The sequence below is a fragment of the Poeciliopsis prolifica genome, unplaced genomic scaffold (assembly GCF_027474105.1).
Source record: "Poeciliopsis prolifica strain line A6 unplaced genomic scaffold, Auburn_PproV2 SCAFFOLD023, whole genome shotgun sequence".
NCBI lineage: Eukaryota > Metazoa > Chordata > Actinopteri > Cyprinodontiformes > Poeciliidae > Poeciliopsis > Poeciliopsis prolifica.
In genome coordinates, this window is record NW_026562398.1 from 1503820 (window position 1) to 1529127 (window position 25308).

At 38.1% G+C, this 25308-nt stretch overlaps 1 protein-coding gene across 5 annotated transcripts; it reads left to right on the plus strand.

The window, feature by feature from the left end:
• Positions 1-631: 631 nt before the first annotated feature.
• Positions 632-21095, plus strand: uckl1b (uridine-cytidine kinase 1-like 1b). 5 transcript variants are annotated; one of them, XM_055046236.1, is made up of 15 exons: positions 632-717; positions 6789-6982; positions 8810-8916; positions 9872-10042; positions 11445-11516; positions 12523-12712; positions 12827-12888; positions 16099-16118; positions 17265-17363; positions 17471-17564; positions 17974-18036; positions 18131-18253; positions 19087-19194; positions 19290-19446; positions 19587-21095. In XM_055046236.1, the coding sequence occupies exons 1-15, from the start codon at positions 644-646 to the stop codon at positions 19664-19666; spliced, it is 1614 nt and encodes a 537-aa protein (XP_054902211.1). In that variant the 5' UTR covers positions 632-643; the 3' UTR covers positions 19667-21095. The 5 variants fall into 5 exon arrangements, with proteins under 5 accessions (XP_054902211.1, XP_054902213.1, XP_054902212.1 ...); XM_055046238.1 differs by lacking the exons at positions 632-717; positions 16099-16118 and adding exons at positions 3950-4289; positions 13974-13990; XM_055046237.1 differs by lacking the exon at positions 632-717 and adding an exon at positions 3950-4289.
• The last annotated feature ends 4213 nt before the right edge of the window (positions 21096-25308 follow it).

The following is a 25308-nucleotide window of genomic DNA, read 5'->3' on the forward strand; positions in this document are numbered from 1 at the left end:
GATCCCAGGAACAACATCAGACATCTCAGTCCAGAAATGTGCAGTCCTTGGCACAGCCAAGATACTGCGCAGGACCCTCAAGCTCCCAGGCCTCTGGTAGAGGACCCAAGCTCAGAGGATAAGAACCACCCGCGGTGGGTGAGAAGGGATTTTTTTTTAATTTTTATATATATATATATATATATATATATATATATATATAGATAGATAGATAGATAGATAGATAGATAGATAGATAGATAGATAGATAGATAGATAGATAGATAGATAGATAGATAGATAGATAGATAGATAGATAGATAGATAGATAGATCTATATCTGTCTATATAGATAGATCTATATCTGTCTATATAGATAGATATATCTATATATATATAGATATATAGATATACAAAGTAAATCAGATCTACTGGAAAACATCACTAAGCTTTGGGAAAGACCCCGTGTGATGTCATAGCTTACTGCACTACATGCTTTTTACTGTAAATCAGAAGGGAAAAAAATCTGCAATTGCATTGTAGGGCTTGAAGTCTTTCAGAGAGCCAACGCCGCACTGCGTTCGAAGAGTGAGTAACGAAACGCATACATATCCCATGATGCCTCAGCGCGAACCGAACACCTGATTGTCAACAGAGAAAAGCCATGTCTGCCGTTAGCGTGGAAGAAAGGCTTGCTAAGATGGACAACGAGGAGAAAACTTGCACTGTTTCCAACAGGTACTCCGCTTTCAGGGTGGGGTGTTTGCCGTTTGAAACTTTGGATTAATTTGATAGGTTATTGTACATATATTTTTTATTTTTTTTTATTTTAGCAATAGTTAAGCATCTTCACGGATGCAACCACTCACACTATTCCTTCCATTAAACTGTCACCTATAGTAGCCGCTCCATTCTGGGTAGAATTTTAGGTACAGGCAAATTTCATATACAGTAAACCAACGGGACGACCATCGTGTCCGATTTTACACCAAGTGGCCTCCTGATATAATTTCACATTTTGAAACATCCGATTAGCTAACAATATTAAGCAATACGTGCTCTAAAACTTTAAGACGTATAACCGAGGGGCATAAATTACGGTAAGGCACTGACCACAGTCCACTTTAATTTAGGTTTTGTATGGCGATACAAATTAATCTTTTTAATATTCCGGACTCATTTATTATGTTTGCCCTGTGTTCATGGTTACGGAGTGAAATAAATTCACATTTTAATGGCCAATAGTGTAATTTAAGGTACACGTGCTATGCCGTGAAGAAATGATCTCTGCATCACATCAGCATGAAGGTTGATCTCCTGAAGTACCACTAGAGGGCGTTGCTGATCAGTCCACTGCACTGGCGCAGTACCGTACCTCGGTGTTCCTGTTCACTTACGTAACCTAACAATCTGAATAAAAACGCCCTCAAAAGGAGATCGAACATGGAAATGACTTGTTTACTATATACAGTTGAAAAAAGGGCGAGAACCGAATGATTTTTGACTCCACAAAAATCTAAATTCTAATATTTAAATTACTTTTTTTTATGCTCAAGTGTGAAACATTTTATTGTTGTTTGAGCTATTCATCACTAATTTTAAATGGAAAATGTAGACATATTAATCACCTTTCATACATATTCGGACCAACTTAATATATTTTGTCTGGAAATTTAAAAATAAACCAATGCAAAGTGGCAGTTAATTGTGTGTAGATTTTTATAAATAAAAATCAGAAATGTGTGTTGTACATTTGCATTCAACCCTTTTAACTTTGATATTGCTAAATTACATCCAATGCAGTCAGTGACATTCAGAAATCACCTAGTTTCTGCACGTAACAAAAAATTTCATCTGAGCACTACAGCTTTTCTTTGAAGGTTGCAGAGGTTTGTTAGAGAACTTTACACATAGTGCTGAACACACCATGCCCACCATAAAACATTGTAGTGGTAGTGTCATGTTGAGGTTGTCTTCAGTAGGGATTGTGCTTGTCGGAGTTAAAGGAAAGTTGAATGTTGCAAAATACAGGCTATTACTGAAGGAAAACTTAAAACGGGGAAAAAGCTGAATACAATTAAGGTAAAGCTGTTTTACAAAAAAAGAATGGGCATTAATGTCACTCTTTATCAAAGCGGATAGAGACGTAGTCCTAAATAAAAGTTGGTACTGACTTAAGAGATGCTATTAACTATTCTTGATGCACTTCTAATGTTTTTACTTGTAAAAAATACAAAACCAATGAATAATTTTTACTCCACTACTTTATGCTGGTTTTAGGGGTGGGCATTTATCATATTCTTTATCATTTATTGTGACAAATTTCCTATTGTGAGAAGGATGTAGATTTATCTTTTTGAATGTGAAAATATGATTAATACAGTTACTGTGTGAAGTTTAGTGGCTGTTTTTCCAAGACCTGTATTTGTGTTTGTCGGGCTGAAATTGCTGTGTCATGCAATGTTACACATTTACCTAAAACAAAAGTAACAAATAGTTCTTATCACTTTTACCACAATAGTACTACAAAATATGATAACATTTTAAGTCTGTATTATGACAGACTGTGTTGGACATAGACATACATAGTGGACTGAAGTTGGAGGTTGTAAGTAGTCTTATTACTTTTGCAAGGCACTGTAGGGGCATTTGTTTTGTGATTAAACTTTTTCGCTTACAACATAGTATGGAATAAGAAAAAGTATTCAAAATGTCTTTGTTAAAGTTTTCATGCAAAACTTCTAACCTGAAGTGATTGGTTTTAGATGGATTTCGTGCTCTAGAGGTGTCTAGGAGTTCATTGAAAACCTTGTTTGTCTAAATAAACAGGCTATTCTTGTGTAAAAATGTGTGACTCATACCTAAACAGAATAGCAACAGAATGCATTTTATTTCAGACTCAGTAGATTCTTTTTTTTTTCCCCAGGCTGCCTCTGCTGTGTTAGACATGGCTTTGCGTCTTTGTATCCGTAGAGAGTTTTTTGAATGTTTGGCATAGCAACTCACTGGAGCTTCTTGTTTCAGTGTGGCTTTCTTGTGCTGCAGCTGTCTTCAGCCTGCACTTTAAAGCTCTGGCCACGGCTCCATAACTGTGATTACGATCAGAGGAATTTCATTGTAGTTTGATCAAGGAAGAAAACAAAAGCTGGATGTGTGTAGTGCAGTCAGAATAGCTGTAGGGGTTTGACTTGTTGGTTTAAAGTAAATCGGTTTGCTTCTTTATTTTTTTGTTCTAATTGCATAGATTTGCAATGAATAAATAAATAAAGACTTAATATTTGCTTTGCCCGGCCCAGGCGGAGTGTAAGGGTGCGACTTGCACATTGCCAACGGCCGTCCTTCAGACTTTCAGCTGATTGAGCAGGAGTGTTGGGTTTCATCATGCTGTTTATTCCCTCCGTCCTCAGTGGGAGTGAAGCCTGGGAGGAGGCACAGCTCTCTCTGTGTGTGTGCATGCGTTTGCGTGCGTGTGTGTGTGTTTGTTTTCAGTGGTGCTGACATCTCCAGTCTCTGAGTAAGGCAGAAACGTAGCGAGTCTCTGCAGGGTACAAGCACACATCACGTCCTCCCCGCCCTCCTCCTCCATCATCTCCCTCCTTTCCCTGTTTTGCTTCGTCTTGTCACCTCTTCAGCTCAGCCTGAGGCACCTCCTCTTTGGATCCAATCAACATCAGAGAACAACAGCAGCTACCTTTTTGTCTATTTCTTCTTTAAAAGTTTCCTTGTTTGTGTTGCTTTTCTCCAGTCACTCTGCCCCCCCTCCAGCCACGTTTTGCGTCACTGACTGTCCGAACTGTTTATGAGACACATGTGTTTGTGCCAGTACTAGGGAGGTATAGCTCTAACCTGATGCTATTAATACAAACTAATGAACATAATCTGGAAAGGGGTAGGTGATCCTCTTAGATTTGCTGGCTGGACAGCCAAAGGGGGAGGAGCAGAGAAAGAGGAGGGAAAAGCTGTGCTGCAGTTTCACTCTGTCGTTTTCTCCAACAACCAGGCTGTGGAGTCTTCCTCTGTCTGAAGGAAGGAGAATCTGAAACCTAAACAGATGCTTTAAGTTTCGTTTCTCACCCAAGTTAATACCACCACATAACTCCAACTCTTTAGTGTTTCTGGATGTTTTGCAACAAGGGGCGTGGTGGTTGAACGTGTGACTGTGCTCCGATGTATTAAAACTATTACCTGTTGGCAGAAGTGTTGAACTAAAACACAAGCAAATCCGAAATAGTTTCTCCCGTCATGAACACTATACCAGCTTACTCAGGAGCTAGAATATCTGGCTGTTGGACTCTAAGATCTGATGGCAGGTAAGTGTCTTATTTATTCATATATTTTCAATGTTGACATCTTTTTTTCCTCTCCAAATGTGGAACAGTGTCATCATCAGCTGTCTTTTGAATCAAATTGTTATTGTTTATAAACTGAGAAGATCTCCTGGGAATCATGTGGCTGTATTGTCTTACTAATCAACTCTGTAATACAAATTGAGGCAAGAAAGGCTCTAGCTTGTTTTTTTTGGGTTTTTTTAAGTAATTAAATGTCAGTTTATGTTTGTCATTTTTATGCATTTCTAGGGATATTTTAAAATTGCTAAATTTTTTACCAGCTTACTTTCTTCACATGTGCGCTCCAAAAAGTTTTCTTGTTTACATGCAATCTGACTTTTTGTCCTTCTTTTTTCCCCTCCTATCAAAGCTGCATTCATGGAGTGCACTTTGCGTTTTGGAGCATGATGGTGCATGGTGAATCATGCACCACCATGCTGATGGTGCATGATTCAGCAGCATCAGCCAGGCTAATCTATTATGGCACTGTAGTTTGGCTTTAACTGATAACCCACTTTGAGCGATCCGCGTCTCATATGTAGCTCTGTCTGTTGTCTGAGTACACTCCCTGGTTTCACCCAGGTGACTCTGATTAGATAAGATAAATCTTTGCCAGCTTCTCATTTGCTTCCCAACCACCTCCTGACTCTACCTGAGAAACTTTGTGATCTGAGTAAAGATTTTAAAGCCAGAGAATTGACTGGATGAGAGCAGACATCTTGGAATTCCTCTCTGTGGTTATGGCCTCTGGCTCTTTACAGTCCTTTCTGGGTGAGGTGTGGATGTCTCGTATACTACAGTAAGTGTTGCTAAAAGCTGCGGACTGGTTAGATTTTTTATAGATAAACATTGATTTTTTTTTCTTTTGCAAAAACCTTAAATAACAAATTTGAAATTAAGAGTAATCAGAAGATTTACTTGTACTGTTTTGCGTTCTCCTAGGATTTGATTACTTCACAATATTCTGCTGGATTTTACAATATTATGTTTGTTTTTTCCAGTAGTATGACTAAATTGATCTGCAGCAAACGTTCTTCTGTTAAAGCTGAGGAAACGCCTCCATTAAGCAATTAGTTACTGCATTGCTTTTGTTCTCCAAAGTGAAGCAGCTGCATTTTGACTTTTGCTGTTCTAACTCAGTATCAGTTTCTGGATATGTTTTATTTTGGTAATAAGTCATAGAGCCCTTGCAGTAATCAGCATCGCTTCTCTGTCTTGCAAAAAGACATGCATGTCCATTGTGTTTTGTTTCAGTAGTTAATGCAAATTCACTTTGTACTTTTGTCCAGTGAGAACCTTGTGTCTAATTTGAATCAGCTTGTTATCATTTGTTTACCGTCTTCATTACTGGGACAATGTGTTTTGTTCAGTTGGACAACTGACTGCATGACTCAGCAGTTAATACTAAAGAGGTTATAGCTTTTCCTGATCTGTGGCTGTCGAGCAGTGATGAGGGGTTTCTGTTTTAAAGAGCATTCCCACAGCATGATGCTGTCAGTCAATGGATGGAGTTAAATGAAGGGAAGACTGGCAGAACAACCAGCAAGAGACTAAAGTCTTGAGTGGAAGTTTGTTTATCAGCAGGACAGCCAAATCCACTCTGGAATGATTTAGCTCCAAGCATATTCTTGGATTTCAATGACCTAGTCAAAGTCCAGAACTATGTCTCCTTGACTTTGGACAATATATTTTCTGTCAAATTGAATTGAATTTGAGCTATTGTGCATTTGCATAATTATTATGTAATTCCAACCGTTGGTTCTACCAAGTGTCACCCAGTCAACCCACTCCACTTAGTGCTGCTCCCTCACATAAAATCCCAATAAAACACACCAAAGCGTGTGATTAAATCTTAAAAGTCCAAGGGTTGGGGCGTGCTGTGGTGGCGCAGGGGGTTAGCACGCCCCACGTTTGGAGGCCTTAGTGGGTCCGGGTTCGAGTCCCGGTGACCTTTGCCGCATGTTTCCCCCCCTCCTCGCCCTCTTTCCTGTCTGCCTACTGTCAAAAATATGAGCCACTAGTGCTGCAAAAACTCTTTGGGGAAAAAAAAATAAAATCCAAGGGCAATGAGTACATTTTAAAGTCTTTGTGACTGTGCTCTGATTAAACAGTTGGATCCATTTGATTGAATTGTCTGAGCTCATGTATACACACAGGTCTCTGCTTCCATCGAAGGATATTTGGCTCTGTTATCTCTACGACCTAAAGTTGTTTATGAACTTCTTTATCTGTTAAGCTTTTATCCCAAATCAGCAGCAAAATTGCCCTTTTTACCTGCTGCCTTTTCCACAATGGTGTACAAAGTTCACTTGCTGAAGATGTAAAAAATAAACTAAACATTAACCAATGGCTGGGATACAGTAGGTCATCGCTGGTACAGTCTGTTCACTGTCATTTAACTGGACCATTTTTATTATGTCATGTGTTTTTTTTGCTCTAAACACTTCCACTGGGATCTCTTTTGTGTTTGCTTATTTAAAGTGGAGGTAGTGAGGGGTCGCTGGACCGACTGCTGCCCTCTGTCAGCTTGGGTCTTTCTCCCAGGAAACGGACCACCAGCCAGTGTAAATCCGAGCCTCCGCTGCTGCGCACCTCCAAACGAACCATCTACACAGCCGGTCGCCCACCGTGGTACAACGAGCATGGAGCACAGTCCAAAGAGGCCTTCGTCATTGGTAAGAAACTGCAAAGATTATGTACAGATTTGCTTTATTAAAATTACTTTCTCATAACAGCATAGTACAGTATATATTTTGGGAAAAACACTGTTCTCTGTCGTCCAAGTGTTTAAAAAGTAAATGTAATTATTTGTGTTCTGACTGAGGAATTTCCTTGTTCTTACTTTGTGACAAAACCTCAAGTCCCATGATGTATTTCAGCAACCAGTTTGATTGGGAGTTCAGGGTCCGACCTCATGAACCAACTGAAAAAAATTTCATCCTGAGTTTGACTTGTTGCGTGTTTATGGCACAAAGGTCAAAACATTGTTGTGTTTTCCATTACCAACTCCTCCATATAGGAAAATATATATCTACTGAGATTTGCTTTGACAACAGGGGTTTTCAAAAGTTGCCTAAATCTATTATTGATAACTGTCAACAGGGAGTAACATAACGATAACAACTATTTGTTGCTTTCTGCAAACAAAGAGGAGTTTGTTGCACAGTCTCCATGGAAAACTGATGAACTCAAAAGCAGTCACAACCACTTGCTTCAGATAGTCAAAAAATTTAATATATTTAGTGTTATATGTTGAACATAAAAGTTTTACAATTTCATTTTAGTAATAAAAAGAAGGTCAAAAATTTACATCTTAATCATTTTTCTAAAATGTCCTACCTTGATATCTGAGAAGAGATATTGACAAGTTTGACATAATAGTGGTACTTAATAAGACTTGTACTTTGCAGAAATTAACACTAATTTACTTTTCTTTATATTGTATTCCAGTGATGAGTGAAAACTGTTGATCCTCTTCCCAGTTGCATGAAAAGCAGCTGATGTAAACATAAACAAAGCAAACAAACAGAACCCGTTTTCATTGGGTTCTGACCCGGAATTGTTTGCTATGAGAGAACGCAGTCCAGAAAGAGCTAGATGTCAGTGAAAGTTAAGGCAGGAAGTGAGAAAAACTCCTACGTGTTGCTGCCTCGATGCTGCACAACCTGAGAGGTGCAACCGAATGTTTGGATTACTCACACATTCTTAAGTGTCAGCAAGATTTGGACATTTTGTTGGTTGATAATCATCCCTAAAATGTTTTGAGAGTATTTTCATGGCAGCAATGTCTCCTAATGCATAATACATTATGAGATAGATTAATATCAGAAGACTGTTTGGCTTTTATGTTGGAAAATATTTCTGTCACAGTTGAAGCATTTTTAGTTTACTTATTTGGCGGGTGTGTCGTTGCTCTTTCTTTTTGCTTACTAAAGCTTTAAAGTTTTAATTAAAAAAAAAATGTTAACAAATATTTCTAGTTTTAGCATAATAATGTTTATGGGGCACCCACCAGTGTCTAGCAATAATTTCTCAATACAATATAAAAAATAACCTGCTGGAAGTAAGACTCATACTTGTTATCTATGACATCACAGTTAGGCTGCATGACATTAGAAAGTCATGTAGTAGTGATATATATATTGTATTTTAAGTATTGGAATTTATCACAATTTTTGTCTCATTTATGTTTGTTTTCTGTCATTGGAATATTTTAATCTCTTTCTCTGACATTTAGTTTTCACAACACTGTGACTTTTATCTATTATCTGTGGCAGTTTGGCTGCAGTGAGGCTCCAAATTCTACAGACTGAATATGTTATGCATGCAAAATCTGTGACACTTGGAATAATTGGTGATAAAGATTACATTAAGAACATTAGTTTGTAATATCAATATTGCATGCACCAATTGTATGATAATGCAGTTTTGATATGTGCAGCTCTTTTATTTATTTTATAAATACCTATCGTAATGTCTTTTTTTCCCACTTATCCTGACAGGTCTTTGTGGAGGCAGTGCTTCAGGAAAAACCACAGTTGCCAGGAAAATCATTGAAGCTTTAGATGTTCCATGGGTTGTTTTACTCTCAATGGACTCTTTTTATAAGGTACTTATAAGGATGTAGCATGTCTGACATAAACCGATATGGGTGTGTGCGTGTGTGTGCACATCTAAATTTTTTGTATAGTTTTCATCAATGCAAGTTCATTTAGACTGAGGAAAATTAAACCATAACATTATATTGAAAGATTTTTGGTACCTACTCACATCAGGCTCCTCTAAATCCTCCCACTGTCCTTCAGGCCTGTGGGAGGACAGAAATATAGTGGAAGAAAAAGAAACCGAAATATAATACAGATTGAATCCTGAGGGGGAAAAGAGGAGACAGAGAAGAGAGAGGCCAGACTGAGGAGAAAGAGTGCACTGAATTTCGGTTAAATAAGAGACTTCATTTTTACCCCTCTGCAAGTTCGCCCACGCTGGTTGTGTAATCCTTTTCTGCAGGGGGTCATACCCGACCAAGGACTAGCACCACTACAGCTTTCAGCCGGTTTTCTCGCAGCGCTAACAGGAATTTCTTTGTACATTAGTGACTTCATGTTTTTTCTGGTGGAATAGCTTACGGCCCACACAGAGCGTGGAACATCAGTTTATCATATTAAGCGTGTAATCAGCTCACTTAAGAAAGAGGTGTCGGTGTTCAGAAACTGCCAAATAGCAGGTCTGGGCTTTTCAAAGCACAACTAGCCTAAGGCCCCCCCCCCCACACACACACACACACACACACACACATACAGAGACAGCACCTGGTACAGACGTCACAGTGGCGCATGATGTTTTACTAAATTTAGGTTCCTAACTTCGACTGCTGCTCTTGAAGGGATCAGTGTTTTCACACAAGCATGTGTATATCATGTGGCAGTATTTGACTTTGTATGATTGTGATAGTGCATTGCAGATATTTTTTTTATTTTCATGAAATGTTTTCAGTTCTTTCTCACATGAACAATAACAACACAGGCTAATTTTTACAGTAGAAGTCACAATGTGCCTGTCTTCAGGTCCTGTCCCCTGAGGAGCAGCTGCTGGCAGCCAGGAATGATTATAACTTTGACCACCCAGATGCCTTTGATTTTGATTTGCTGACACACACCCTGCGCAAACTCAAACAGGGCAAAAGTGTGAAAATCCCCGTCTATGACTTCACAACTCATGGGAGACAGAAAGAGTGGGTAAGGACGACCTAACGCAGCCTGGCCTGTTTTTTATTAGCTTTTTCACATTTATTCACATTGCAAACAAAACTATTTTAATGGGATTTTATTAAGGTTTTTCCATTCTTTACAAACAAAAACCTGACAAAGCTTGTGTGTATTTGCATTCGCTCCACAAATCCGGCCTTTGTGGAGCAGTTGCAAGAAGAAAGTCAAATAAAGTGACAAGAGGCTTGTGCAGTTTAGCACAAGCCTATGAAGAACAAAAAGAAAATGCTGGCCAAAAAATCCTATAAAGTAGCTCTTATTAATGACATTTTAGAAGAATCTTTTTTCTGGATATTTTGGAATTCTAAGATTTGTCTTAGAATTTCACCTCGGTAAGGTAAAATGAATTCCCAAAGCACCTTAGGCTTTTAGAGAACGCCTAAACTCTAAAAGTTTAGGAGGAGGACTTTTAGTTAGTGTAAGAGTCTCGTAGGCTGAGAAGAAATATCAACAGAAAGAAATATTGTCTATAAAATGGATAAAGCTCTAGGCGTTGCCCATCTGTCCTATTTGGTTGTGTCCTTTACTTCCCTATTTTGTATTGATCAAACAACTTTATACAACAATCCCAGTAAATTGCTGACAGCTGAGCAAATACCATGTCATCTATTTGATAGATAACCTATTAAAATGACCAGCATGACGAGAGGCCGTGACAAACCACAATGACTATGGGAATGTAAATAAGTTTCCATCGAACATGTTCATTCAGTGTGGCAATTTATTCATTTTCATCATCGTGGCACATTTTTCTTTATCCAGTCTAGAGTGTATGATTGGTTAATTTCTATCAGAAAATTATTGTTTGTTTTAGTCTAATTTTGTTTTGTGTATCCACCAATCACAGTCCCTAGAAGATAGCATCACACCTAGCTGTAGCTGCATCAATCACTCTTAGCGTCAATCACTTAGCATCAGTCACTCTAAGCTAGAACTCTTAGCAGGAATTTTTTAGGCTAAGCTAGGAGCTCTCTGAGAGGACTCTGATAATCTCTGGGCATGTGGGCCCAGATCTGATCTGAGACCAAAACCTGCATACACACGTAAAGGAAACTCAATATTAAAGAACACTCCACATTGCCCTGAATGTACCATGGTAATCAAACATGGCGGTGGCACCATTATGGTGTGTTTTGTCTTCAGTAGGAAAAGTTAAGTTGGTCGGAATGAAGGGGATGAGCAAGCAGACTAAATTCATTAGTTGTCATAATGTCTATGATACCATTAAGGGGGTAGGAATACTTTTGCCACAGTGATCATTTTTTTGCATTTATTAAAACTTACTGAGATATCACTTCATAAATCTGATCTGTCATTATATCACTGTTTCTATGGGCATTTAAGCTGAATGTTTTGTGTCTGTTTCTCACAGAAAACTGTATATGGAGCTAGCGTCATCATCTTTGAGGGAATCATGTCTTTTGCAGATAAAGCCCTCCTGCAGGTACGGCATGAATACTGATCTGCAAATCATTGAAAAGCTTGCTTTAGTATATTTGGTTAGTGTATTCATTTCTTACTAGGTTTTTTTAATAACACATATTCAGTAAATACATTTTCTCTGTTTGCAAAGTAAACAAATGCAGAAGCCTCACATGTATGCACATGCGGGTTGATAAAGATAAGCAGAGAATTGCAAAGATAAATTTGATTGATTTTCTAGAATTTGTTTTTAGCTGTTAAATGTCACTCATTTAGTATGGATATTCAAAAAATTCCTTTGTTTTTTTCTCTTTTTCATTGTTGCAAATGTTTAAGTTCACCTTACTTTAACTGTTTTATATGGTTCTCTTACTGACATAACTTATAAAAATATCTAAACAAACTTAGCCAATTTCAAGCTTGACTGTGCATTCCTAATACCCTTACTATCTTATCATTTAAAATGAAACATTATTTTTATGTACATTTTAAATTACATTTTGAATCACAACACAAACTTGTATGCAATAATGTTTTATTTTTTTAAAAATATATATTTGTTTGAATGCGCCGTTGCAATTTTAACTCGCATGACATTTCGAGATTTTTACCCAGATTATAGTTAATTACACACAATTTTCCATAAATTATAGTGCCGATAAAAATTCCAAATATTTATCAGCAGTATATATGAAGCTTGTCATTACTGAAATATAGTTAATTAAAAGAAAACATTATACTAAGTAAATTTGACACAAACTGTAAGAACAATAAATAATTTTAGGTCACGACACCCTTTGTTTCAGCGTTATTGGACTTTTTCCAAAAAATATACATTTAATCAACTTGTGGTAGTTTTTGCCTCTGAGAATTTCACTGTGATTTTTATCAGGAAATATAATACAATGACATCTAAAATCTGAAAGGATGTGAATTCACCACCAACCAATAAGATTCTTAATGTCGTTTTTCTTCATAATTTTCAATTTGAACTTAAACATTTCTAATTGTGTGGTGCACCCCGGCAGTTGCTCGACATGAAGATCTTTGTGGAAACCGACTCTGACATCCGTTTAGTGCGCCGGCTGCGGAGGGACATCACGGAACGAGGCCGAGACATCGAGGGTGTCATCAAACAATACAACAAGTTTGTGAAGCCTGCTTTTGAGCAATACATCGAGCCCACCATGCGCCTGGCGGATCTGGTGGTGCCACGTGGTGAGCGCTTACACACTTACTGCACGGACTAGTTCAGAATCAGATAAAGGTCAAGGCGGTGGTCTAAAAGACAAATAAACCCTGAAACTACACTGACTTCTGTCATCCTGTCAGGTGGTGGAAACATGGTAGCCATTGACCTGATTGTGCAGCATGTTCACAGTCAGCTGGAGGAGGTAAGAAGGGTCATACTCACAAATCTAAGCAATGAAATATTATAATAGATTTAAATCGAGCCCGGTTCCTTTTCATTTTTTCCATCTTATTTTTAGTTTATTTTTAAGTACTACTTCTTAACTATATGCACTCGGTAGAGTTGTTTTTGCTCGCGCCCATTTTTATATTTAGCATGCAAGGGTCATCATGCCCTCTTGTGGAGGATGTGTGAACTGCCTAAGAGTTAGTGAGGGTTTTGAATTTGTTTGGATTTGTATTCTTGACTTTCTCCTGCTAAATTTCACATTTTTAGAAGACATTCACTTACGAGGGAAACTGTTCATTTTGCTTTGTGTGTATTTGGATTGATAACATCACAAATGGCACGAAAAGCAAGCTGATCAGATGGCTTGATGAACACTGTAGTGGTTTAGCAACTTTTTACATTTCAACATAGTTGATGAAGGATTCAGGTTGTTTTCCAGTCTGCTTTGGTCATCTTTAAAAAATACTCCATGTTTTTTATTGTCGTTAAAAGGAAATGTATTTAAAACTAGGTGAAGAAAGAGGCAAAAATAAAAACAATGCAAATGCAAACATAAAATAACTGACCAGATGCTTTATTTAATTACCAGATTAATTTTTCCATGGAAGCTGTGCTTAGGATAGTTGATTCTATCTTAAATGATGACTTGCAACAAAATGGCACCAACAGAAAAATTGACCATGATATTCTGTTCTATCGTTGACAATTTATACCTCAGCAGACTTTGATTGGTTTTATGGAGAAAGTTTGTCTAGTATCTTTAAGAAATTGGGACACAAGGAGCAAGTTTGTCTTTAAAGGCCCGACTGCTTCTTTCCACATTACACAACCTGTGATCCCACCAATGATGTGTTTGTTACTATGAGACGACATATGAAACTGACTTTTGGTTTTTCTGCACCACTGCACTAATAGCAAGTTTTGTTTGTGGGGAGCACTTCTTGCCATGGCGTAGTCTGCTTTTTTATGTCCTCCCCACCACAAACACAGTATCACACATGCTGCTGATGGATTGCTCTCTCACTCTCTCCCCCCCTCCTCACTCTCCGTTGCTCACAGCGTGAGCTCAGCGTCAGGTAGAGTGGCCTTCATCCTCTATGTCTTTCTCTCTCCGACATCTTCCCAGTTCACCCCTTGCTTTAGCTTTCCACCTGAAGGGATAGAAAAAGCGCTGAGCACAAACAAACATGTCTTCCTCTCTGTCGTGCTGGCTGCCAGGACACATCAGCAGGCGGTGCTGTTGCATCTTGTATTGATGAGGAATTAAGCTGTCCACTATATAGTAATATGTCACAGAGCTGTGCAAGAAATATTCAGACATTTTGTCACGCTACAAACACAAACTTCAAGTCTTTTTTCAGAAGGCGGAAGAAAAATCACATTCCACAAAAAAGTTTGAAACTACTTACTTTTATGTGTAAGGGATTTTTTACACATGGAAAAGCCCCTTTATTCTGGCACCCCAAAATAACATACAGTGCAGTCGGTTACCTTCAGAAGTTGCCTCGTTATAAAGTGCATATCTGTGTTCAATTTAATCTCAGTATATAATAAAGAGGTATTTGGATGCCTCAGAGTTTTGTTAAAAAACAATCAGTGTCAGTTAACACAACGGACAAGTCAGAGATGTGTTTCCTAAAAATGTCCTGAACCAATATACTGAACTGAACTTTTAACACCTCATCAAGCACTGTTCGGATCATCATCTGAAAATGGAAAGAGTGTGACACAGCGGTAAACCTACCAAGACATGGCTGGGTAAGACGAGATTAAATCAGAGAACCAGCCAAGTTGAGCTTCAGAGATCCACTGGGAGACTCATTAGTCAGGATAATTAGTCCCGTCACTTCTCACATCCAGCCATAATGGTGAGGTTGAACAAAGAAAGCCATTGTTACAAAAAACAATCCTACACAGCATTAGACTAAAATTAATCATTTTGGCCTACAAGTTCCTTAAGAGTTGAAGGCTGCAAAAAAAAACAAAAAATAAACCTGAGACCAGGGCAGAAGTCAATCTATATATGTGCAGAGCTTGTTTTCATGCCACAGAAGACCCACAGCTGTAGCTTCAACAAGAGCTAGTCCTTCAAAGTATTGACTCAGGGGGTGTGAAATCAAATCCATGACACAATTTTCATGTTTACATGTTTGAAAACCATGTCGTTTTCCTCCCACACTGCAATAATATAAAACTTTTTGTTAGTCTACCCAATAAAATCCCATAAAAACATGATGACAACTGTGGTTGGAATGTGAGAAAAATATGAAAACAGTTAAAGGGATGTGATTGTTTCAAGATTGTAAAATCTGAATCTGTGGGCCAGTTCCAAACTGTAGTTTAAAAAGTTTAAAAGTGGTGCGTCGCAGCCAGCACGCGGTGAAAGGTGTTGGTTTTTCCTCTCTTTATGTTTAAAGAAATGACAGCTCACACTCTTCCTGACTCCTGTGTCTAAAAATACAGCCATGAGTCTGAGCAACTGACCCCTCCTTCAAGTGGCAGCAACAGAGGTGAAGCAAAAGAGACTCTTAACAGAAAGCAGAAAAAGAGAAAGGAAGCTCTCGCTGCAACTATTGTTGATTATTGCATACCTCAGCCACAGAGAAAGTTTCCAATACCGTACTACAAAGCAGCGAGTTTTTCCATTGAATGTCGGCCACAGTACATGAGGCAGACAGAGAAAGGAAGTGAGCTCGGTGTCTGCCTTTAGACACAGGATGTGCTGGGGCCTGTGAGCTGAAATACCAACCTTTACTGTTTTACACGGTGAAAGAGTGACAGCCGCACCAGCGCTTGTGCACCGCCCACGCGTACACACACTGGATGCACATGCAGATATCAAAATCTGATCCAAAAGGCAATACTTCTGTTTTCTATTGTATCTGTAGAAATATGTGAAACTATAGACGGTAGCTCAGGCTTTCATAATGTTATGGAATACATCCACTATTGAGGTTTTTTTTGGGGGGGGAGCTGGTTTGTTTTGTAATTGAAATGACAATTTGACATATTTCTACATAGTCGCAGCTGTCACACTTTACACTGTCTGATCAACCTTCATCCTTTCATTCACCTGATGTTGTGTCTCTTCTCATTTGTCTTCTCTTATCTGTTTGTCTTTTCTTTGTCCCCTTCTGTGTGATTGTTGTCTTGTCAAAAAAACAAAACAAAAATCTCCCCTTAGAGGAAACTTCGCTGGGATATGTGAGCAGATCTGCTACAATCTTTCTTTTCTTGCCTTTGGCTAATTTGTAATGTTTCTGATGGTGTAGATATTTTGTAGTGTCAACATAACTGCATCACTGGGTGTTTATAACTCTGTTTTGCTCGTCTGGAGATCAAAATCAACCAGTTAGATTACAAACCTAATGTCTATGAGTGGTTAAGCAGAGACCAATTAAAAAAAAAAAAAAAAGAACACTTTCTATTTGTTTTTGTTTTAAGGGCATATATCAGTTTTCCTTTTCATATGTACGTTGTAATTTTATTAATGATATAGAGAAATAGCTAGAAAAAGAAACAGCATGAAGGGAAAAAGCCAGTGTCAGAAACACACTTGCTTAACAGTAATAGCATTTAATCTGAACTGCATTTGTAGAGGTAGCAAAGTCTCCAGCTCAAATTCTAGTTAAAGTAAATATTTACATGGGTATCTATCCATAAAGGTGAAGGAAGAGTCTGGAAGTATTATCTGAAAGAAGTAGCTTTGAGACATAACAGTCCACCACAATACAGAGGAACTTTATATGCATGAAATTTATCTTCATACACAATTAAAAATTTCAGAAAAATGCCTCATGATTTACTTATCAGCTTTGCAAAACAAAGAAAGTTAGTTGTAGATGGTTTTCATATTACTTGTTGAACTATGTTATATTCCCTTTAACATGATGTTTATTTATTTTATTCTTACAAATGATATTCAAAAGAATATTTTAAAGTTATTTTTAGTTGTGATGGTTTTTTTAAATCCATTATCACGGTCTCTGCTAAAACTGTGCACTCTTCGTTTTTCTATAATTTTTATTTTTTAGTCCAGAAGTACTCTTGCAGATTTTGCTTTGCTTTTCAAATTCTCTCTAACTACTACAGAAAAATAGGTCTTTATTGATTTACTTTTTTATTTGCATGTAAATTCACCCGTGTGTGTGTGTGTGTCTGTTTTCTGAATATGAATATACAGAGTGTGTCTGCACGCCTCTGTGTGAATTCCACACGATTCCTGCACAAGTCTTAATTGCGCTCGCCTCCATTTGTGCTTGCACTCAAGTCTCTGTCCATCTTTCTTTCTGTTTTTGGCACTCTCGCCCTCTGCCGCCCCCGCTTTACTATTTGTTGCCGTGGTTACAGGGCAGCCCTGGCTTCTGCACACCAGGCCCAACCCCTCCCCCAGACCCTCAGTGTTCTGGAGAGCACACCCCAAGTCAGGGGCATGCACACCATCATCAGGTAAACGCTTCAGGAAAAACACCCTAATGGAAGACTCAGCAGAATGAAGCCTCTGCTGTCTGAATAAACTTTGTAACTCTTATCTTTTCACTGCTCATCTCATTTAGAAACAAGGAAACCAGCCGCGATGAGTTCATCTTCTACTCAAAGAGGTTGATGCGCCTGTTGATTGAGCGAGCGCTCTCCTTTCTCCCCTCTCAGGTTAAATACATCTAAATAAATCAATTCATGCTGCATGGAATCTGAGGTGTAGAATGTAATAAGCATAAAGACAGCCAGCAATCAGTTCGGGACGCAGTGAGAACAAAACATGTAGATGGCTTTAAAATGTGAACAGTGTGAAAAGATAAAGACAAATGGAAAGATGAAGTGCTTGTGTTAGAAAGAGATCTGAGATGACCTGCGACACAAGCATGGAAACTGAGAAACTCACCACAATGGAAAGTTTAAACCTTAATTCTGGGTTGTTGTGTGCATCTCTCACTCACTCACATGAGTTTCTAATGCCCCTTAGCGTATCTGATTGTATGTTTTAGACATCTGCAGTTCAGTATACAGCATTCTGAACAGCTCTTTGTTTATACTGTGATGCTCTCCAATATTAACTCAGGTCCACATAGTGCAGACCCCCCAGGGAGAGGACTACGAAGGCAGGAGTTTCCATGGAAAGCGAGTGAGTGAGCTTCATTTTAGCTTTCTTTCCAATAGTCACAGCTTAAAGCCGCTTAAAATAACTTTGTTTTTATGAAAATTTTTTCCTCCAAAAGATTACAGGGGTGTCCATCCTGAGAGCTGGTGAGACCATGGAACCAGCCCTGAGGGCCGTCTGTAAAGACGTCCGCATCGGGAAGATCCTCATCCAGACCAACCAGGACACAGGGGAACCTGAGGTACAACAATCACTACTGTAGCCACAGCAGAGCTGTTAGACGCACATTACTGTCTAAACTTACTTTCCTTTGCAAGAATCTATTTAACTTAGAATTAGAAGACTTTATTTTTAATTCCTGCAAATTGGTCTTGCAGTTGACCAGTTTGGGAAAAAAAAAAGAAATATAAATATAACTGGTCTTACAAATAATGAGCATAAATATAAAGCCAAACTATTTTAAGAGTATAGTAATTGCATATTACTATAAAAATATGTGCATTTTTGCACTAAGCTTGTAAAGTTGAACATATTTTTTAAGATTTGTTTTGCTTGTTTTTATGATTGTGTTTTCATTGTGATGATAATAAAAAACACAAACCTATTTTCAGTAGAGTTCATTAATAGAGCTCACTGTTCTGTTAAATTTATTTCATTATGTATTTTTATAGTAGATCTTTAGCTGTGTAACTTTTTAATACATATGGACACCAAGTTGACACTAATGAGGAGAATGTAACAATCAGTACTGCATCATTCAACAACACTGCTAAGTCATGTTTTTCTTGAATTTTGAATAAAATATTTAAAACTTAAATTGCTTTACCTTTCTGTTTCTCAGTAAGCATGATGTAAACCATTTTCAATGTAGTTTATAACTTAACTTTACTGGATGAGTAATTCAAATAAAACTGTTGCATCCAATTTCATGAATATAAACGTTTCAATGAGCAGCTGTTTGAAGCGCTCCTGACTTTGACTTTTAGGAAGGTGCAGGAGCCCCGAACATAGCAGCAGGTCAGTTATGTCACGTTTTTGGTATTAACCACACACATCCTGTCTGCACATTTTCAGCTTCATTACCTTCGTCTACCCAAAGACATCAGTGAGGACCACGTGATTCTGATGGACTGCACTGTGTCCACCGGGGCTGCTGCCATGATGGCTGTTCGAGTTTTGCTGGTGTTGATTGATCCAAAAATGTCCTTTTTTCAATATTTAACCTGGTTTTTTTTTATTATTATTATTATTAATATTATTATTATTTTCATTTTCAGGACCATGATGTTCAGGAAGACAAGATCCTGTTAGTTTCTTTGCTAATGGCAGAAATGGGAGTCCATTCAGTGGCCTATGCATTCCCACAGGTGAAAATCATCACCACAGCCGTGGACAAGAAGGTCAATGATGTTTTTCACATCATTCCTGGCATTGGTGAGTGCGGTTTGGATCTTTAGTTTTCCTTTTTGATTCTCAGTTGTTAAGCTAAAAAAAAGGTGCGTCAAAGTCGTTTCAAATGATCAATGGAAAATTAGCCGATTCCAGTTTATAAAACATCTTTTTATTCCGCATAGGAAATTTTGGAGATCGGTATTTTGGAACGGACGCACCGCCTGACTGGAGCGATGAGGACTTAGACGAGCCCAGTTACTGATTGTCGCGCATGCTTTGAGGATTCAGGCTCTTGGGCGGCAATCTGAAGACATGCTCCTCATCGTTCTCCTTCTTACTGCGGCCTGCGTACTTCAGGGATTGAACAGGAAAGACATGCAAAATAATTCAAAATCAGGAAACGGGAGATTGCAAATAGACTAACTTGTAAATCATTGCATTTAAAAATCAATTTTGAACACTGTTGAGTGACTTTGCTGTTATGAATCCAAAATATTTCTTATTTTTACAGTTCGTTATAGAGCTAAAATATTTAAATTGTGACAATCTATTAAAAAAGTGCAGTTTTAAGACGTATATCTTGCCTTAAGTCACCTACTGTGGACGACACAATTGAATGTGAGCTTGCACACTTTTTTAAAAAAGAAACTGAAGCTTTTTCTGTTTTTTTTTTTCTTTTGTATTTTTTTTTATTTTTTCACCACATGCCCCCTTCCTTGCAACTTTCAGAAAAGTAAGATTGTAGCATGAACCCGTCTTGCTCAACTTCCATCGCCGTGAGGCTTTTCTGAAGGACCATTCAATCGGAAAATGTGTGGGTGTATTTATTTTTTTTTTAGCTCTCTCGTTCAACCTTTTCCTTCAACATGGATGCTGACCTATCCAGCCTAAAAAGGATGTTGAAAACTGAAGTTCATTATACAGTTTTAAGTATGTACTTGCGGTGTACATTAATTTTCTGTCATTTACATCTATTTTTCCTATGTATGAAGCAGCTGAGCGGGACGGGCGTGCATCTTTTTGTTGCTGTGGAAATGGGTCATCTGCATAAAGCAAACACTGATTAGGCGTATGGTTTTAACCCAGTGGGTGGGATTGGTGATTTGAAAAGAGGGAAATGATGGTATAAAATTATCCACAATGTGCCGAATGATTTGATTGGGGAGCTTTATTAAAAACACGTGATATTAATCTGTTGTTGCAATGTTTTTATTGTTGTGAAATATTCAGTTTACCAGAACTGGGGTCAAACTCTGCAGTTCTACAGTTCATATCTTGAAGGTCAAGTCGTTGAGATTGTAGTGTTTTTATCATTTACATTTTTGCAATATCGGCGTTGATTTGAAGTGGAAATGTTAAAAAGTACGGTAAAAAGATAATTTTTTTTGAAAAGTGGAAAATACTGCATCATGTTAGTTGAAGATATGTCATATTTGCTTATCCCTGCCCCTCCATTATACAACGTGTTACTTACCAATAAACTCTGTCCATACTGAAATAAAATTACTGTGTGCCATTTCATACCCTCTGAACGTTTTCACATTTTGTTATGCAATCACCACAAATGTCACTGTTTTATTTGCACTTTTTTTGTGTCAAACCAAAATAAAGTATTGTGTTATTGTGATGCTGATGGAAAAATCATATAATGTTTTTAAAATTATTTTGCAAATAAAAACATCTGAAAAGTGTGGCGTGCATTTTTATTCAGTGCTTGAAATGATGCGTGATTCTTATATGCAAAACAGCTGATCTCCATTCAGATTGGGTGGAAGGTGTACGTCTACAACACGATGCTGCCAACATTTTGTGTTTTCATTGTGATGATACTTTTAGGGCGATGAGCACCATTAGCTTTTCCGCCATACATAAGGTTTCACATGTTGGCCGAAAGTTCAGTTTGGCTGATTCTTAGCAGAGCACCTTCTTGTAGACAAGTTGAGTGGTTCCCTACATTACTTGTGGCAAACAGGACAGCTTGTGACTTTCTGTTCTTACATAGAAACCAGATTTGTAGCGTGTTCCTCTGAAATGTATGAACATATTCTCACCCCAGAGATGTGGGTTTCTGTTACTATGAGCCTCACAGCTCCGTCCCTGATTTGCCTTGCCAGTCAGCGGAGGTGGGTAGGCGTTTGTGTCAAATATTCATTTTAGGATGATGGAATTGTATGATCACCTGTGAGATGATTGAGATGTTCTCCAACAACACCCTCAAAGCTTTGCAGAACCATTATACTAAGATTAAATTTCATACATTTTGAATATATTTAACCTTTGACCTCTGAAGGCAATTTGTTACACAGGACTTTATTTAAGGGTGCCAGAGTAAAGCAGGCTGAAGACAAGTGCACTCTGCACTTTTCAAGGTTTTTTTTATTTTTATTTTTATTTCCATTCCCTTCACCACTCTGCACTACTCTGTCAACCTTTCAAATAAAATCTCACCAAAAAAAAGAAGAAATCAGTTAATGTGACAAAAATGTTTCAAAAAGTCCAGTGAGTGTGAATGTAGCAGCTCGAGATGATAGTGCAACAAAAAACCGATTTCCCCCGAGCTTCCCTGCAAAAGGTTAATTTTGCTCTTGCATCACTTTTATAAAACATGCAAGTGAAATGCACCTCAGCAAATGCAGCAGACTTAATATTAAGCCGTTCAGCACATTACCTGCGCTACGGAGGAAGAACAGGAAGGATATTGTGGTTGTCCTCTTCTCATGGAAAGTAACCTCAGTATCTTCCATTAGTTTCCATAATTATCACCCTGACAGCTGTCGAGACGTCAGTCACCATAAAATATGATTGGCACACATCTCATGAGACTGAGAGACAATTACAAACTGCTGGCCTGCTGGGTGGGTATCGGCAGTCAGAAGCACGGTTTTTCTTTCAGAGTGAAGCTGTGAGGGGGATGGAGAGCAGACATGCAAGAGATAAAAATATCAAACATTCAGCAGCAGCAGCAGCAGCAATTTTTTAAAAAGAATTCAACACTTTTATACACAATTAAAAGACAAATTTTTCCAGTTTTGATTGATGTGGTTTTATTCAAATGTTAATTCTTTGAATAATTTAACATAGAAATCTCTTTTTGTAAAGATTCCGTATTAAATTTAGTGAAAGAGATCGCTTGAAAAGAAAGCATGGTTTAAAAACCAAAACAAAAAAACTCAGCAAAATGCATTTAAACTAAATGAATGAAGCTGTCAATGGAAAGTTCAGCACCGGCACTGACAAACAGGAAGGTGGCGTGTCACTGTGCGTTTTGTTGCATCCCCATTGGTAGCACAGAGCATGATGAGGTCACAGCCTGCTGAAGACTGCAGGAGTGGCCGTTAAAACTCAGAGACCTGTGTTTCTTTTTTCATCTCACATCACACGGTTTCAGCCAGGTTACTCCTCTGCTCTCTTTGTGTCTTTTGCTCTGCGCTTCACATGACGGTGTCTACCTGCCTTGTCATGAACTGTGGTGCGATGAGCCACAGGGTCTGCCATGTGGGTATGTAGCATGCTCTGAACACTTCCAAGGGGGGTCTTAATTCAGGATTAGATTTTGTGAAGGTGCCATGATTACTGCAATAGCAATGTGGGGAAATAACTATGTTTTATGGCTGCTATTTGTTTGGTTTAGTGTGCAATCAGGCTGTGAGGGTGTAAGGGTTGGACATGTGATGTAATCTAGGCCAACGGAGAGCAGCAGCTCAGTGCTCAGAGTTGAAAATGAATTATTCAGACAATGAAGTATTTCTGAATCACATGAAGAGGGTTTAGATTAGCGTGTTTGAGAGGGTAAAGTACTATCTTTCCCTTCTCCCCCCTCCTGCTCCCTTCGCCCTCTCTCTTTGTCTGTGCGTCTCATCGTCTCTCCATCTGCATAGTTTAATATGAGGGTAGAATCTCTGAGAGACTGGACAGTCCTCATCAAGCCAGGCCGGGGTGATTTAGATGTTTCCAGGGAGAGATGCAGTTTGTGCATTACGCTCAGATGGCTGAGTGTTTAATTGCTCTGTGAGTGCAGGTCAGCAGGCAACAGAAAGACAAATGTGGTGCTGTGGTGCTTCAGAGACTGTGCATTAAGTTTTCTGAGATTGAATTTTAAAAACAGAAAGACAACAAAAAGCCCATCACCTCTTACGTCGGTTAATCGACCTTTATGAGAGCATTTAAGCTTTATAATAGCGTCTGATGTTAAAACTTAAAAACCATAGCAAGGCACAAAGACTCATTTACGGAAACTGAGCAAAGGAATTAAACAGAAAAAAGTAAAAAACAAAGAGAATATCTTTTGATTGTATTTTTATTAGAAGTTTCCCACTTTTTTTCCCGCCAGTCTGGATTCTTCCCACCAAAATCTCATGCATTCAGCTCAGGCCTGAAACATTTTATTATGTTGGACAGGTGAATTATTCTCTCACCTACTGAAATTATAAACTTATCTGAAAGGGGACAACTAGGCGGTAGATAGTTTAGCAACATTTATAAAACTAAGAAGATGCACTTTTATGTGTTGTAATTAGCCTTGTCGGCAACCAGTCATAATAAGGTGGAAATCATTCTACATTTGCAAAGATGTAACTAAATCAGATTTTTTTTTTTTAGAGCTACATATTTCCCATTTTTTCACCCGTTGGATTTTTTATTTTTTTTGTTTTGTTTTGTTTTTATGTTTGTCAGGAAATTTTGCCTTCGCCGTGGACTCAGCGAGCTGAGGCTCACGGAGCGGCCTGACCGAGACCAGCGCCCCGCTCTTTGACTACTGAGTGGTTCTTTCCAGGACTGTCCAACCTGAGAATGGTGATTTCAGGCTCAATCTCAGGTTCGTCAGCCCATGAAATGCCAACTCTCCTCAGCACAGTGTCTGAAGAAACCCCGAAAGTGAACATTTTAAAAAATACACAAAGCTGTCCAGACTGAGTTAAAAGGCTCAAAACTGAAGTTTTTCTCATTTTAAGATTATTATTTTTGGTAAAATAAATGTAGATTTCACTTCACTTTTTGAAGAAAATGCTTGCCAAATAATACATTTCTGCTATTCTATAAGTAGGGACTTGTAAGCTCCTAAGAAAAAAAAAGTGACAGTTACTGTTAACATCAATTCTTCTTCTAAAACAAAGAAAACAGCCATTTCCTCCTCTAAAATGCTGCTGCCTGTTAACCAGAAGAGGGAGCAATGTGCACATTAACCAAGGAGCAATGAAGCATGCTGTCAGTCATAGTAAAATTTATGACAAAGTTCCCTTTGATTTCAATCTAAAAGACAATTACTGTTATTCAGGGTTGATTTTTTTTCTTGTCTAGAATGATAATTTCAGTCTTGAAACATAAAACTTGCATAGACACTAAACATCAGGGCCCTCTCCTATCCGCTTGACAATTTTTAAGAATATGAGGAAACACTCTCCCAACTTTTTCGATGACGTGAAAAAAATTGCCTTCAAATCATAGAAAGTTGGTCAGACTCATCTATGTTTGTATTGAAGGACATTTTCAGTTATTGTGTGTTTTTCTGCAGGCGGCTGTTTCAGATTGAAAATTGTCTGACTTCAAACCCATTGGCTTTATACCGGAAATCAGACTACACTTTACTATAATTAGGTTAAAATTGGAATACATCTGAATCTATATAATTGAACATTAATCTTTTGAGTATATGTCTCTGAGGATGTAAATTGGATCTGTTTTTCCTGTCAACTGTCCTAAGGAGATATTTTCATTAGAAATCGACGCTGCTGAGTCAAACTCGATTGAATTGATTGGAGTTGAGGTGTTGGCAGTCACTGTACATTTTGGATTGTATTTATTTCATGCATATGTAAATTTAATTTGACTTGAAGCAACAAATGTATGGTTAGATTTTCAATGTTCTATGCTGCAAAATAAATTTATCTCTGAAATCCATCCATC